Source organism: Anomaloglossus baeobatrachus, chromosome 9 (assembly GCF_048569485.1).
Source record: "Anomaloglossus baeobatrachus isolate aAnoBae1 chromosome 9, aAnoBae1.hap1, whole genome shotgun sequence".
NCBI classification, from domain to species: Eukaryota; Metazoa; Chordata; class Amphibia; order Anura; family Aromobatidae; genus Anomaloglossus; species Anomaloglossus baeobatrachus.
Genome location: NC_134361.1, coordinates 73,041,462 through 73,058,403, shown reverse-complemented (window position 1 = coordinate 73,058,403; position 16,942 = coordinate 73,041,462). Strand labels below are relative to the sequence as shown.

Below are 16,942 nucleotides of genomic sequence, written 5' to 3'. Positions count from 1 at the left end.
GCAGGGCCCGGACCCTGAAGTTGAAGAGGCTCCGGTCCGGCAGGTTCCACCAGGGGCTGCGGATGGAGCACGGTCCCAGCAAATGGATGACCGCTCTGGATCCCACTTCTCCCAGAGCCGCATAAGGGATGGTGAAGGAGACGGCATGTGGCTCCAGCCTCCGTACCCGCAATGGGTACCTCAACCTTAACAACACCGCCGACATAGTGGGGTGAGAAGGGAACATGCCGGGGGCCCCGTGGGGGCCCTCTTTTCTTCCAACCGACATAACTAATTATGAGAATGCATGAGTGGATGTGTGCCTCCTTCCACACAAAGCATAAAACTGAGGAGCCCGTGGTCCACGGGAGGGTGTATAGGCAGAGGGGAGGGGTTACACTTTTTAAAGTGTAATACTTTGTGTGGCCTCCAGAGGCAGAAGCTATACACCCCAATTGTCTGGGTCTCCCAATGGAGCGACAAAGAAATATACCTATAAAGAGAAAAATCTGAAAAAGTGATAATTTTGCAGTGGTCTCTTAATTTTTGGCAGAGCTGCATATATTATATAAAAATAAAAAAAATTATATATTATATAATAGATATTTTACATGTATATCTATCTATATATCTATCTATCTATATATAATATATCTATCTATATATGATATATCTTATATCTCTCTCTATATTATATATATATATGTATATATATATATATATATATATATATATATATATATATATATATATATAGATAGATAATTATATATATATATATATATATATATATATATATATATATATATATATATATATATATATATATATATAGAGATATATATAGAGATATATATAGAGATATATATAGAGATAGATATATATATATAAACAATATATAATGTTTTTTATGCTCTTTGGAGTCTTTGTTATAACTTTATTCAACTTAATGGCTTTGTCAAATGACATTGGGGTACCTTCACGCTTTTTTTTTTTTTTTAAATTAATCTACTATTTATTGCATGTCATTTGTAGTAGTTTCGGTCCTGAAAAAGAAGTGACTTTGAAACGCATAGACCTTAATAAACTACTTGGTTTACACATTCTGCTTCATCTTTCTTTCACCGGTAGCGCACACTGTTAACTCCTTTTCTTTCTTGGTATACGGTTTCTAAAATCAAAAGGGCAGCCAAAACATAATGAAAGGGTGCTCGAATTTAAACTATAAACAAGTAAAAAAAATAAATAAAATTACCTTTAAACCCCCCACGTCCCCTCAGGCCTTGACCTCGTGCTCCGCCACGCCTCCTTCCATCACCCCTCCGAATATAATTATCACGGTCATCCTCTGCCGGTGCCAAGGACCAGTCGCTGAGCTCATCTCGGTGGTCAGACTCATTCTCTGACGCATTCGATGCCTCAGAATTTGTACCTGCAAAAAAAATAATGTCTGGTGATATCATTACTTCATTTTAAATGTTAAATAATTAAATTTCCAGATATTAATAATTATTGAATTTTAATAAAGAAAAAAAAAATGGAAAACTCGAAAGTGCTGGAAAGAAGTGCAGAATGCAGCATGTAGTAGGTACTGGCCTACCTGATGCATAACCAGTCCCCCTCCTATTACGCCCCCTGCTGTTATAAGGTCGACTTCCCCGTCCGATGCCACTACAGTCTTCGCTCAGGTAGCCCTTCTCTTTGTCGGGGCGATTCGGTGGAGGCCTCGAGCTGGCTCCAATTTGCCGGAGCTGTTCATCGATCTGCAGCCGCTCCAGGCGGAGTTGGTCCACTTCCTAGGGAGATCATAAATAAGGACAAACAGCACATAGTCATATGTATAATAAGCCTCATACATGTACGGCTCCTTAATGTTGGCTCTCTTTTCACAGGAGTATCCTACTTTACTAAATCTTACCCGTAGTACAAGATGTGGTGAAGAATTTCAATACTCAACATTAAAATTGCTACACCAAGAAAGAAAAGTTGTGGAACTATGGAAATCACAGGATGGATGGACATGTTACCGAGTGCAATGATTAAAAATGGAAACAAAACTTTCTAGACATCTCGATTTATTCAGTATCGAGTAAAACCACCACAAGCAGAAATACTTATACTCCTGGCTGCTACCAAATGGGTTAATAAATGATTGTCTGTGGAATGTTCTTCCACGCTAAATGCACCAAGGGGGCAAATCATCAAGATCTGCTTCTGGCAGCTTCCTATGCAATTGCCATCCAATGACGTCCCAGATGTGCTCAATGGGAGACAAGTCCTAAGACGCTTGCAGGCATGAGCATATAACTTAGATGAGTGTTATCCAATGTTTTGCTGGATACCAGTCAGCCCAAAATTACACTATGTGGTTATGCTTTTTTACTTGTGCAGATTCAGCATGAGAACCCCCCCACCCCAAAAAAAACCGCATCAGTTACAGCGCAAATCGGATGGCACGCACCCATTCTAGTTTATGGGTGCATGGAAACATCGCACTAGACTCAGATGACATCCGAGGGCAGTCCGACTTCTGTAGACCCACAGAATGGAGAACATTTTCTTTACATACAACACCTTTTTAGAGCCCATGCTCACGCGGCACGTCACGCGGCAGCCGGCCAATAGAAGCGGAGGGGCGGAGCTGAGCGGGACGTAAACATCCCGCCCACCTCCTTCCTTCCGCATTGTGGACCGGGAGCCGCAGGACGCAGGTAAGATCTGTTCATCGTTCCCGGGGTGTCACACACTGCGATGTGTGCTGCCCCGGGTACGATGAACAATCTGACGTTCAATTCTAGAGAAATGAACGATGTGCGTGCGATGAACGTTTTACCGTTCAATCGCAATCGCACGTACCTGTCACACACTGCAATGTACCTTACGATGCCGGATGTGCGTCACTTACGACGTGACAACGCCGACACATTGTAAGATACACTGCAGCGTGTAAAGCGGGCTTTAGTTTATCACTGCAACGATAACGCCAAGGCAGGCCGACTAATCAAAAGAAGAACCTAGGATCCTATTAAGTAAGAAGCAGCTAACTGGTCCAGTTGCCACAGATGACTGACTTGGCGGCTGGGGCTGGGTCTTGCGAGCTGATCACACTCTCTCTACTCATTATGATACAGTTCAGCAGCTGTACTCATCAGCGACACGTGTAAAATAACGTGACTAATATAGTTGCTTAAAACTTTATTACTGGTCTTCATGGTGGAGATTTCTTCGTTCTAAAAAAATGTTTTCTTTTAACGCTAAGTCTAAAGAGCAGTGTTCTCCTCGTCTACCTGCCCAAACATGCACACTTATGGAGATATTCTACGGTCAGGTGTTCAAATTGTCTCCTCAGGGAGGAAGGAGATAAACTCTAGCGCCACCTATTGGAAGTAGCAATCCTAAAAGTCAAAGTGGCTCTTTAACAAGCCTTTTCATGTGATCTAGGATTTAGAGCTTCTCATTCAGCCAGATCAGATCTCATACTTTGCACTGACGAGGGACAAGCATCCCGAAACACAGTGTCTGCAAATTGCGGTTCTGATCTGGCATAATTCCTAGGTCATATGAAAAGGCTTGTTAAAGGGTCACTTTTGACTTTTAGGATTGCTACTTCCAATAGGTGGCACCAGAGTTCATCTCCTTCCTCCCCCCCTGAAGAGACGCTTTGAATATTTCCCAGAGAAGCATTGCTGCTATAAGATTCTTCACCACTGACAGCCAGATTGATTTGTCAGTCTCCACAAAGAGAAGAGTTTTCCCCTCCTGTCAGGTGATCACTTAAAACCCCATCAGAAAATATTCTCAGCATTGATTGTATATGGCGTGCCCCAGGCTGGATGTTGAGTGACAAAACCTGAAATTAGACACTAAGAAAAAAAAACAAAAACACAAGCGAGCACTGAATGTGAATTACACTGCAAAGAGTTACCTTTAAGTAGTTAAGGTGGTAGTCCAGCAGAACGGTTGCATTGGTGATACTGTCTTTTGTGCCCACAAATACAAAGGGAACCATTCCCTGGAAGTAAATGATCACAAGGTCAGTATTTGCATGCTTCTGTTACATTATATGTTGTCATACTCTACACCGGTGTCCCCTAACTCCAGTCCTCAGGGGTCACCATCAGTGCGTGTTCTCACGATTTCCTTATATTGCACAGATGATGGAATCATCACTGGTGCAGGCGATTCAATTATCACTCTGCAATATTAAGGAGATTCTGAAAACATGCACTAATGGTGTCTCCTGAGGACTGGAGCTGAGGAACACTGACAAGCAAAAGGGTAACAATGTTTTGATCTTTTGACTTTCAGGCTCCATATCTCACCATCCGCTACATCTCGAAGTGCAAAGGGCACTTTACATGCTGCGATATTGCTAGCGAGCATACCCGCCCCCGCCGGTTGTGCAACACTGGCAAATCCCTGCCCGTGGCGCACAACATCGCTAGGCCCCGTCACACGGACTTGCCTTCCGTGCAACGTCGCTCTGGCCGGCGATCCGCCTCCTTTCTAAGGGGGCGGTTTGTGCGGCGTCACAGCGAGGTCACACGGCAGCCGTCCAATAGCAGAGGAGGGACGGAGATGAGCGGCCGGAACATGCCGCCCACCTCCTTCCTTCCTCATTGCTGGTGGACTCAGGTAAGGAGAAGTTCCTCGTTCCTGCGGTGTCACACACAGCGATGTGTGGTGTCGCAGGAACGACGAACAACATCGTACCTGCAGCAGCAACGATATTATGAAAAGGAGCAACGTGTCAACGATTTGTGACGTTTTTGCGATCGTTGATCGTCGCTCCTTTGTGTCACATGCTGCGATATCGCTAACGGCGCCGGATGTGCGTCACTAACAACGTGACCCCGACGATATATCGATAGCGATGTCGCAGTGTGTAAAGCACCCTTAAGGCTACCATCATTTTACAGACAATAATCTTGGCTATCTCATACATAAATATTTAGCATATAATCAGTTCTGAAGATTCTTGTCATGTCACTGCATTGTTACTGTTTTGCAAATAGTCATAATCACATAAAATACCAGAAACAGCCCATGTATAATATAGTATATCACAAAAGTGAGTACACCCCTCACATTTTTGTAAATATTTTTATTATATCTTATCATGGGACAACACTGAAGACCTGACACTTTCACACAATTTACAGTAGTCAGTGTACAGCTTGTATAACAATGTAAATTTGGTCTGACCGCTAAATGACTCCACACACAGCTATTAATGTCAAAACCGCTGGCAACAAAAGTGAGTACACCCCTAAGTAAGAATGGCCAAATTGTCTCCAAAGTGTGAATATTTTGTGTGGCCACCATTATTTTTAAGCATGGCCCTAACTCTCTTGGGCATGGAGTTCACTAGAGCTGCACAGGAGCCGCTGGATCCTCTTCCATCCTCCAGGACGATATCACGGAGTTGGTGGATGTTAGAGACTTTCACTTTCCGTTTCACTTTACACTTTACGTTTGAGGAGGCCTCCACAGATGCTCAATAAGATTTAATCATGATGTGTTTGGGGTCATTGTCATGTTGGAGTACTGCTCTGTAGCCCAGTTTCCAAAGGTGATCATGTTCTGCTTCAGTATGTCACAGTACGTGTTGACATTCATGGCTCCCTAAGTGATCTATAGCTCCCCACAGTCGGCAGCATTTATGCAGCTCCAAATCATGACACTCCTGCCACCATGCTTTACTGTAGGCAGGACACACTTGTCTTTTTAGTCTTCACACCTTAACACCATCTGAATCATATGCTACACAACTTGACACCATCTGAATCATATAGGTTTAGTTTGTTCTCATCAGACCACAGAACATGGTTACAGTACTCCTCCGCACCCAATTGGCTGGTCATTGGCTTATGCATCCTTTGTCTCACCCCCATTTTTTTCAAGGTAAGTGGACCAACATTGTAAATAAGCACCTGTACTTTCTATCACCCCCACCTCATTGTAGATTGTAAGGGTTGTTATTATTTTTGCTTTAATTATTGTATTTTCTACAACTGTTACTTATGACTATTTATATATGAACCTCTAAATTGTAACCCGCTATGGAATATGTTGGCACTATATACAGTTAGGTCCAGAAATATTTGGACAATGACACAAGTTTTGTTATTTTAGCTGTTTACAAAAACATGTTCAGAAATACAATTATATATATAATATGGGCTGAAAGTGCACACTCCCAGCTGCAATATGAGAGTTTTCACATCCAAATCGGAGAAAGGGTTTAGGAATCATAGCTCTGTAATGCATAGCCTCCTCTTTTTCAAGGGACCAAAAGTAATTGGACAAGGGACTCTAAGGGCTGCAATTAACTCTGAAGGCGTCTCCCTCGTTAACCTGTAATCAATGAAGTAGTTAAAAGGTCTGGGGTTGATTACAGGTGTGTGGTTTTGCATTTGGAAGCTGTTGCTGTGACCAGACAACATGCGGTCTAAGGAACTCTCAATTGAGGTGAAGCAGAACATCCTGAGGCTGAAAAAAAAGAAAAAATCCATCAGAGAGATAGCAGACATGCTTGGAGTAGCAAAATCAACAGTCGGGTACATTCTGAGAAAAAAGGAATTGACTGGTGAGCTTGGGAACTCAAAAAGGTCTGGGCGTCCACGGATGACAACAGTGGTGGATGATCGCCGCATACTTTCTTTGGTGAAGAAGAACCCGTTCACAACATCAACTGAAGTCCAGAACACTCTCAGTGAAGTAGGTGTATCTGTCTCTAAGTCAACAGTAAAGAGAAGACTCCATGAAAGTAAATACAAAGGGTTCACATCTAGATGCAAACCATTCATCAATTCCAAAAATAGACAGGCCAGAGTTAAATTTGCTGAAAAACACCTCATGAAGCCAGCTCAGTTCTGGAAAAGTATTCTATGGACAGATGAGACCAAGATCAACCTGTACCAGAATGATGGGAAGAAAAAAGTTTGGAGAAGAAAGGGAACGGCACATGATCCAAGGCACACCTCATCCTCTGTAAAACATGGTGGAGGCAACGTGATGGCATGGGCATGCATGGCTTTCAATGGCACTGGGTCACTTGTGTTTATTGATGAGATAACAGCAGACAAGAGTAGCCGGATGAATTCTGAAGTGTACCGGAATATACTTTCAGCCCAGATTCAGCCAAATGACGCAAAGTTGATCGGACGGCGCTTCATAGTACAGCTGGACAATGACCCCAAGCATACAGCCAAAGCTACCCAGGAGTTCATGAGTGCAAAAAAGTGGAACATTCTGCAATGGCCAAGTCAATCACCAGATCTTAACCCAATTGAGCATGCATTTCACTTGCTCAAATCCAGACTTAAGACGGAAAGACCCACAAACAAGCAAGACCTGAAGGCTGCGGCTGTAAAGGCCTGGCAAAGCATTAAGAAGGAGGAAACCCAGCGTTTGGTGATGTCCATGGGTTCCAGACTTAAGGCAGTGATTGCCTCCAAAGGATTCGCAACAAAATATTGAAAATAAAAATATTTTGTTTGGGTTTGGTTTATTTGTCCAATTACTTTTGACCTCCTAAAATGTGGAGTGTTTGTAAAGAAATGTGTACAATTCCTACAATTTCTATCAGATATTTTTGTTCAAACCTTCAAATTAAACGTTACAATCTGCACTTGAATTCTGTTGTAGAGGTTTCATTTCAAATCCAATGTGGTGGCATGCAGAGCCCAACTCGCGAAAATTGTGTCACTGTCCAAATATTTCTGGACCTAACTGTAAATAAAGATTATTATCAATGTCCTTAGTAGGCTTGTTTTCAGTAAACTGTTTACGGGCTTTCTTGTGCCTCATCTTTAGAAGAGGCTTCCTTCTAGGACAACAGCCATACAGACTAATGTGATGCAGTGTGCAGTGTACGGTCTGAGCACTGGCAGGCTGACCGCCCACCCGTAACCTCTGCAGCAAGGTGTATATTTTGAAAAGACAACTTCTGGATAGGACGCCGAGTACGTGCACTTAACTTCTTTGGATGAACATGACGAGGCCTGTTCTGAGTGGACCCTGTCTTGCTAAACCGCTGTATGGTCTTGGCCACCGTGCCGCAGCTCAGTTTCAGGGTGTAGGAAATAATCTTATAGCCTAGGCTATCTTTATCTAGATATAACCACTTATATCCTTGAGCCAAGAATATATAAATGATGCCATGCTTCTATAAAAATGTATACTTGTTTCATACAATTAAAACACATATATAGACATAATGGCACAACAGGGTAGAGAAAGGTACAACTGTAACTCCCACTGTTTAGAGGGAGGGTGGGTTGGAAACCAAAAAAGTTCCTCAGGTCCTCGCATAATACTTAGACTCATAAATGTAACAATTAATCAAATTTGCAGATATCAGTCTACCATCATGTGCATCCATGAGGGTCATATAGAGGAAAACCAGGGGTAGATTCCTAGTAGTGAGCTTTTCAACTAAATTATTTTACCAAAGTACTCAGTTTACAATTTCATAGCTTTTGTGTGCGTCCCTAATAGGTACTTATTTTATCAGCACACATATAACAGTCTGCTCACCACCAGGAGGCACCCCTGTCCCTATATACCTAACTTAATCAGTTTAAATGCTGGTAGAGTGCAAAATAACTCCATACCTTGTATATAGTTATATAACTGCAAGCTGCAGGAGGGTTTATCCAGTAGCAGTAGTCCCATTAACACATTCACTGCTTCAAGTACTTATTAGCCCCTCAAAGTCACACCTGCTAAAATTCAGTAGGCTTACAGGTATAAACCATTAGGCACTGTTAGATACTGAACCATAATCCTACCCCCACCTGCAAACTTTACAGATCGAGAAGTGCTGGATTACAGAAGTCATTATTTGCATAACACCAAGCTATATAGGCAGCCCACAGGAATATACCATAACAATAATCATCATTTAGCTGCAGAAGTAATGAAGTAGAGTCATATAATAGCATACAGACATGACCAGAGTAATTCGTTCACCACCCACCGCGCCTTAACGTGTTTCACCGCCTAGGGCTTCCTCAGGAGGCAGGCAACTGATTAAGTTAGGTATATAGGGACAGGGGTGCCTCCTGGTGGTGAGCAGACTGTTATATGTGTGCTGATAAAATAAGTACCTATTAGGGACGCACACAAAAGCTATGAAATTGTAACTGAGTACTTTGGTAAAATAATTTAGTTGAAAAGCTCACTACTAGGAATCTACCCCTGGTTTTCCTCTATATGACCCTCATGGATGCACATGTTGGTAAACTGATATCTGCAAATTTGATTAATTGTTACATTTATGAGTCTAAGTATTATGCGAGGACCTGAGGAACTTTTTTGGTTTCCAACCCACCCTCCCCCTAAACAGTGGGAGTTACAGTTGTACCTTTCTCTACCCTGTTGTGCCATTATGTCTATGTATGTGTTTTAATTGTATGAAATAAAGTATACATTTTTATAGAAGCATGGCATCATTTATATATTCTTGGCTCAAGGATATAAGTGGTTATATCAGTTGATAAGATGCACCTTTGAGTACTTTTGATACAAAATGTGGAAAGTGTGGTTATATCTTTATCTAGAGCAACAATTCTTTTTTTCAGATTCTCCGAGAATTCTTTGCCATGAAGTGCCATGTTGACCTTCCAGTGACCAGTATGAGAGAGTGAGTTAGGGATAACACCAAATTTACCACACCTGCTCCCCATTCACACTGGAGACCTTGTTCCCATGCCCACTAGACACATTGTAAAACTAAAGAGTCACATGACTCAGAGGAGGGAAAATGGCTAATTGAGCATAATTTGGCTATATTCCCATAAGGGTGTACTCACGTTTGTTGCCAGTGGTTTAGACATTAATGGCTGTGTGTTGAGTTATTTAGCAGGCACCAAAATTACACTGTTATACAGTCTGTACACTGACTACTGTACATTGTATCAAAGTGTCAGATATTCAGTGTTGCCCTATAAAAAGGATATAATAAAATATTTTCAAAAATGTAAGGGGTGTACTAATTTTTGTAATATACTGTATAAGAGAGGCACGGTGATATTCCAGGGAAGTAGAGGCATGGACAATCTTTTTTATATAACACATTATATCCTGAATTTAGAAAGCAATGGATGAATAGGCAGATTATCATTGACCTTGGGAAGTGGTGTTGTTCTTACACATTGTTTCCTTACAACTGTGTTATGGTTAGGGCCACTCACACGGCATGAACATCGTGAATGAGAGTTCCTAGGAAGGCTTGTTTAATGACTATTTTATAGTCTTAACAGACTGCCGATCACCTGACGAATGAGCAAAATGATAATTCGAAGGGTGAAATGATCTTTTGGTTTGCACAAAAGACCATTGTTCTCGGCAGCACATCATTCTGTGTAGACAGGACATAGGCTGCCATTGTCCTCCGTTTGGACAACATCTGTGTAAACAGGACATAGGCTGCCAATGTTCTCGGTAGCACATCATTCTGTGTAAACAGGACATAGGCTGCCACTGTCCTCCGTAGCACATCATTCTGTGTAAACAGGACATAGGCTGCCACTGTTCTCGGTAGCACATCATTCTGTGTAAACAGGACATAGGCTGCCATTGTTCTCGGTAGCACATCATTCTGTGTAAACAGGACATAGGCTGCCATTGTTCTTGGTAGCACATCATTCTGTGTAAACAGGACATGTGCTACCGAGAACATTGGCAGCCTATCATTGTGTGTAAACAGGACATGTGCTAAAGAGAACATTGGCAGCCTATGTCCTGTTTACACACAATGATAGGCTGCCAATGTTCTCGGTAGCACATGTCCTGTTTACACAGAATGATGTGCTACCAAGAACAATGGCAGCCTATGTCCTGTTTACACAGAATGATGTGCTACCGAGAACAATGGCAGCCTATGTCCTGTTTACACAGAATGATGTGCTACCGAGAACAATGGCAGCCTATGTCCTGTTTACACAGAATGATGTGCTAAAGAGAACATTGGCAGCCTATCATTCTGTGTAAACAGGACATAGGCTGCCATTGTTCTCGGTAGCACATCCTTCTGTGTAAACAGGACATAGGCTGCCATTGCTCTCGGCAGCACATCCTTTTGAGTAAACATGACATAGGCTGCCGTTGTTCTCGGCCGCACATCATTGTGTGTAAACAGGATAGAGGTGGCCAATGTTCTCGGCAGCACACCAATCTGTGTAAACAGGACATGTGCGGCAGAGAATGGCAGCCAAAATGTGCACAGATCAATCCACTACAGAAGATTGGTCTGCGTGTGTCAACAAGTGATTAAATGACCGCCGCTCAATAAGCAAGAAGATGATGTTCAATGGTTGTTTAGTGCCGCCGGTCATTTGGTGAGGTGTAAATGCACATTAACCCAAGAGAGACCTCAGTGAGTTACCAAAGGATAAAATGATCTAGAAATCCATAGAGATGCGCTATTTGTTCACATATCATTTACATGTAATTAGCAGATTATGGGAAACCAGACCTTCTGTTTCTTCCTTCAAGGTCTCTTCATATAAAGATCTTGTATAAGAGAGTGGCACCTTAGGCTAGTTTCACACTTGCGTTGCACTGCGTTGTGTGATGGATTCAACGGATGTGTTGCATATAGTGGCACAACGGATGCTGCAAAACAACGCAATTCGTTTTGTTTTTTTACAGTTTTACCATCGGCAGACTACTGTGAACGATCAGCTGATCGCTAACAGTAGCCGGCCGCCGGGTGATCAGCCGATCACTCACAGTAGCCGGCCGCCGGGTGATCAGCCGATCACTCACAGTAACCGGCCGCCGGGTGATCAGCCAATCACTCACAGTAGCCGGCCGCCGGGTGATCAGCCGATCACTCACAGTAGCCGGCCGCCGGGTGATCAGCCGATCACTCACAGAAGCCGGCCGCCGAGTGATCAGCTGATCGTTCGGTCGCCGACAATGTGTGCGGGGGCGGAGTGCGAAGTGGGTGGAGCCGAGCGGGGCCATGGCTGAGAACGTCATTGCCGCGGGGACTGCATCGCTGGGGGACAGGTGAGAGAGTGTGTGTGTGTTGTGTGTGAGGGAGGGAGGGAGCGGAGCCGAGCGGGGAAGTGTCGGGCTCCCGGCACAAGTAACCAGGGTTCCTTGGTTACCCGATGTGTACCCTGGTTACGGGTGGAGGGAGCCAGAGAGAGCATGCGCAGTGAAATCCAAAGGATTCCGCTGCTCAAAAAAACGTTACATGCTGCGTTCCTTCCGCCCGACGCAGCGTCAAAATAACGACGCTGCGTCGTCCGGGGGATGCAACGCTGACACTTGCGTTACAGTGCGTCATCCATACAAGTCTATGGAGAATAGCGCAGTGCGTTAACGGACTGCGCTATTCTCCATAGTGACGGACTACGCTGAACGCAAGGGTGAAACTAGCCTTATACCTAGCACGCTGGGGAATAAGGGGCTTGGGCCGAACACTATGGGGCTTGCGTCGGGCAATGAGAGGATTGCAAACATCAATATTCTCCACAAGGTTTGTCATATCATATAATAAAATCATAACGATCAGCTACTTAATAATTCAGTTGAGAAGATAGCTGGGAATATCTACCTCTTCTTGGGAAATATTTTTATCATTTTCGGCTTCGATCCTAACTCGAACAACCCCCGATTTATCCACAATTTCCTGAATGAGTTTTCCGTTCTTCCCAATGACTTTTCCTGAAATAAAATAAAACAAAAAACAAAAAGCACAAAATCTTTTAACATAAAAATATATTTGAAATTTATTAAAAAAAGAGAATTTTGTTTACTTACCGTAAATTCTTTTTCTTATAGTTCCGTAATGGGAGACCCAGACCATGGGTGTATAGCTTCTGCCTCCGGAGGACACACAAAGTACTACACTAAAAAGTGTAGCCCTTCCCTCCGAGCATATACACCCCCTGGATAACCAAATATAGCCAGTTTAGTGCAAAAGCTGAAGGAGAGTAGCCACCCACAAGTAGAGATAGAGCAAGAACCGGAACAACCGGAGCCTCTGTCTACGACAACAGCCGGTGATAACACGCGGAAGAAGAAACTGCCAACAGGCAACAGGGAGGGTGCTGGGTCTCCCATTACGGAACTATAAGAAAAAGAATTTACGGTAAGTAAACAAAATTCTCTTTTTCTTCATCGTTCCTATGGGAGACCCAGACCATGGGACGTCTCAAAGCAGTCCATGGGTGGGAATAAACAGAAAACTGAGAAGTATCCGGAGCCTAACTTCACAAATGGGCGACAGCCGCCTGAAGGGTGCGTCTGCCCAAGCTCGCATCTGCCGAAGCATGAGCATGCACTTGGTAGTGCTTCGAAAAGGCATGCAGACTAGTCCAAGTGGCAGTCTGACAGACCTGCTAAGCCGTAGCCTGGTGCCTGAAACCGAAGAGGCACCGACAGCTCTGGTCGAGTGTGCCTTGATCCCCGGCGGGGGAGGCACTCGAGTACACTGGTAGGCATCGGAAATGGCCGACCCAATCCAACGAGCTAGGGTCGGCTTAGAAGCCGAGAGGCCCTTATGCCGACCTGTGGTCAGCACAAAAAGAGAGGTGCACCGCCTAAGAACAGCGGTGCAAGACACATAGATCCGGAGCGCCCGCACCAGATCCAGAGTATGCAACGCTTTTTCAAAGCGATAAACAGGAGCCGCACAAAAGGAAGGCAGGGAAATGTCCTGGTTAAGGTGGAAGGAGAAACCACCTTAGGGAGGAAGTCCGGAGTCGGACGGAGAACCACCTTGTTTTGATGAAAAACCAAAAAAGGGGACTCCGAAAAGAGTGCAGCCAAATCAGAGACTCTCCCGAGGGAAGTTATGGCCACTAGAAAGACCACTTTCTGTGAAAGACGAGACAAAGAAACCTCCCTAAGAGGCTCAAAGGGGGGTTTCTGGAAGCCGTGAGGACCAGATTAAGGTCCCAGGGATCCAAAGACCGCCGGTAAGGCGGCGTGATGTGAGATGCGCCCTGTATGAAGGAGCGCACCTGAGCCAGCCGGGCGATACGCCGCTGGAACAACACTGGCCGAGCCGAGACCTGTCCCTTGAGGGATAGTCCTAGCTGCAGACCGGACTGTAGAAGGAACAGGAGGGTCGGCAAGGAAGAAGGCCAAGAAACATGGCCGGAAAGGTGACACCAGGACAGGAAAATTCTCCAGGTCCTGTGATAGATTTTGGCCAAGGAATACTTCCGAGCCCGAGTCATAGAGGAGATGACTTCAGGAGGGATACCAGAAGTCAAGATCCAGCACTCAAGAGCCACGCCGTCAATCTGAGAGCCGCAGAATTCTGGCGGAAAGACGGACCTTGTGAGAGAAGGTCTGGACGGTCCAGGAGATGCCACAGCACCTCTACGGACAGATGGAGCAGGTCAGGGTACCAAGCTCGCCAGGGCCAGTCTGGAGCAATGAGAATGACCCGACGGCCCTCCATTCTGATCTTGCGCAGGACTCTGGGCAAGAGCTAGAGGGGGAAACACGTAAGACAGACGAAACTGGGACCAATCTTGAACCAGCGCGTCTGCTGCAAAGGCCTGAGGATCGTGGGAGCGAAGATCCACTTCCGGAGTGCCCCAAGTGCGGCAGATTGACCGAAACACTGCCGGATGCAGAGCCCAGTTGCCGCTGTCCACGGTTTGACGGCTGAGATAATCTGCCTCCCAGTTTTCCACGCCTGGGTTGTGGATTGCGGATGTGGTGGACCTGGAATCCTCCCGTCCACTGAAGGATGCGTTGAACCTCCAACGTTGCCAGGCGGCTGAGTGTCACACCCTGGTGGTTGATGTAGGCAACCGGGCCAAGAGAGCTAGACGCACAGCTCTGATTTCCAGCACATTGATCGAGAGGGCTGATTCGGACGGAGTCCAAGTGCCCTGCGCTCTGTGGAGGAGATATACTGCTCCCCAGCCGGATAGACTGGCATCCGTGGTGAGGATCACCCAGGACGGGGCCAGGAAGGAGCGTCCCTGAAGAGAGAGGGGCCGAAGCCACCACTGAAGGGAGCCCCTGGTCTGTGGCGACAGAGCCACTAACCTGTGCAAGGAGGAAGTCCGCTTGTCCCAACAGCGGAGAATGTCCAGCTGCAGAGGACGCAGATGGAACTGGGCAAGGGAACCGCTTCCATTGACGCCACCATCTGACCCAGCACCTGCATTAGGTGCCTGATGGAATGACGGCGGGGCCTCAGCAAGGAGCGCACCCCTAGTGAAGGGACTGCTGTTTGACTAAGGGCAGCTTCACAAGTGCCGGCAGAGTCTCGAATTGCATCCCTAGGTCGGAGTCAGAGTGGACTTGGGAAAAAGACAAGCCACCCGAATTGGACTAGAGTGGCGAGAGTGAGCGAAGCACTCCGCTGACGGTCTGCACAGGATGAAGCCTTGACTAGAAGGCCGTCCAGGAAAAGGGATGCCAACCCTTGGAGGTGCAGAACCGCAACCACAGCTGCCATGACCCTGATGAATACTCGAGGGGCCGTGGCTAACCCAAAGGGAAGAGCCACGAATCGGAAATGTTCCTCTCTGATTGCAAAACGTAGCCAACGCTGGTGTGAAACTGCAATTGGCACATGCAGATAGACATCTCTGATGTCGAGGATGCAAGGAATCTCCTTGGGTCATTGAGGCAATGACTGAGCGCAGAGACTCCATGCGAAAATGCCGCACATGAACATGCTTGTTGAGAAGCCTGAGATCCAGGATGGGCCGGAAGGAATTGTCCCTTTAGGGGACTAGGAAGAGATTTGAGTAGAAACCTCTGAACCGTTCCCAGGCGGGAACCGGTACAATTACTCCGTTGGCCTGCAAGGATGCCACGGCCTGAGAGAAGGCGGCGGCCTTGAAGCAGGGGGGAGTTGACAGAAAAAAATCTGTTTGGCGGGCTGGATAGAATTCTATCCTGTAGCTGTGGGAGATGCTATCCCGCACCCACTGATCGGAGACGTGTTGAAAACACATGTCGCCAAGCGGGAGAGCCTGCCACCGACCAAGGACGTTGCTGGCGCGGCCAGATAGTCAAGAGGAGGCTGCCTTAGTGGCAGCAGCTCCTGCGGTCTTCTGAGGACGCGGCTTCGTGCGCCAGTTGGTTTTTGGTCCTTGGCTGAGTTAGTGGACGAGGCCGAGGGTTTAGAGAACGACCAGTTGGAGGAACGAAAGGAACGAAACCTCGACTGGTTCCTGCCCTGGTTCCTGGATTTGGTTTGTGGCAAGGAAGTACTCTTCCCGCCAGTAGCCTCCTGAATAATTTCATCCAGTTGTTCACCGAACAGCCTGGGCCCAGCAAATGGGAGCCCAGCAAGGTACTTCTTTGAAGAAGCGTGTGCCTTCCACTCTCGAAGCCACAAGATCCTGTGGATAGCGAGAGAATTGGCCGAAGCCACCGCAGTGCGGAGCCTCCAGCATGGCAGACATGGCATAGGATGAAAAGGCTGAAGCCTGGAAGTTAAGGCAACCATCTCGGGCATAGAGTCCCTGGTGAGGGAATGCATCTCCTCTAGAGAAGCAGAGATGGCTTTGAAAGCCCACACTGTTGCAAAAGATGGGGAGAACGAGGCCCCTGCCGCCTCATATACAGATGGCGGTCAGTGGAATCCTTAAGAGAGTTGCCATCAGCCACTGATACAACTTTCCGGGCTGAGAGTCTAGACACCGGAGGGTCTCCTTTGGTGAATGAGCCTACTCCTTGACCACCTCTGGTGGAAACGGAAAACGGTCATCAGAATCACGCTTTGGGAAGCGTCTGTCAGGACAGGCTCTGGGCTTGGTCACAGTGGCCTGAAAACTGGAGTGGTTAAGGAACACACTCCTTGTTCTCTTAGGCAAGGTATACTGATGCTTTTCTGCCAGAGAGGGGAGCTCCCCTGATACAGGCGGATTGAGGTCCAGTACAAAATTAATGGACGCAATCAAATCACTAGCATCTGCGTCACTTTCGGACAGATCAATGGGGTACATGGAGGTAGCGTCCGAGC

At 45.9% G+C, this 16,942-nt stretch overlaps 1 protein-coding gene across 2 annotated transcripts in view; it reads right to left on the bottom strand.

The window, feature by feature from the left end:
- FMR1 (fragile X messenger ribonucleoprotein 1) overlaps positions 1–16,942 on the bottom strand; it is a 149,902-nt gene that overhangs the window by 36,564 nt on the left and 96,396 nt on the right. For both annotated transcript variants that reach the window (XM_075323782.1, XM_075323781.1), the window contains 4 exons: positions 12,554–12,663; positions 3,905–3,991; positions 1,580–1,775; positions 1,235–1,411 (listed from right to left, as the gene is read on the bottom strand). In XM_075323782.1, the coding sequence (XP_075179897.1) occupies positions 1,235–1,411; positions 1,580–1,775; positions 3,905–3,991; positions 12,554–12,663 (570 nt within the window). The remainder of the gene's footprint in view (positions 1–1,234; positions 1,412–1,579; positions 1,776–3,904; positions 3,992–12,553; positions 12,664–16,942) is intronic.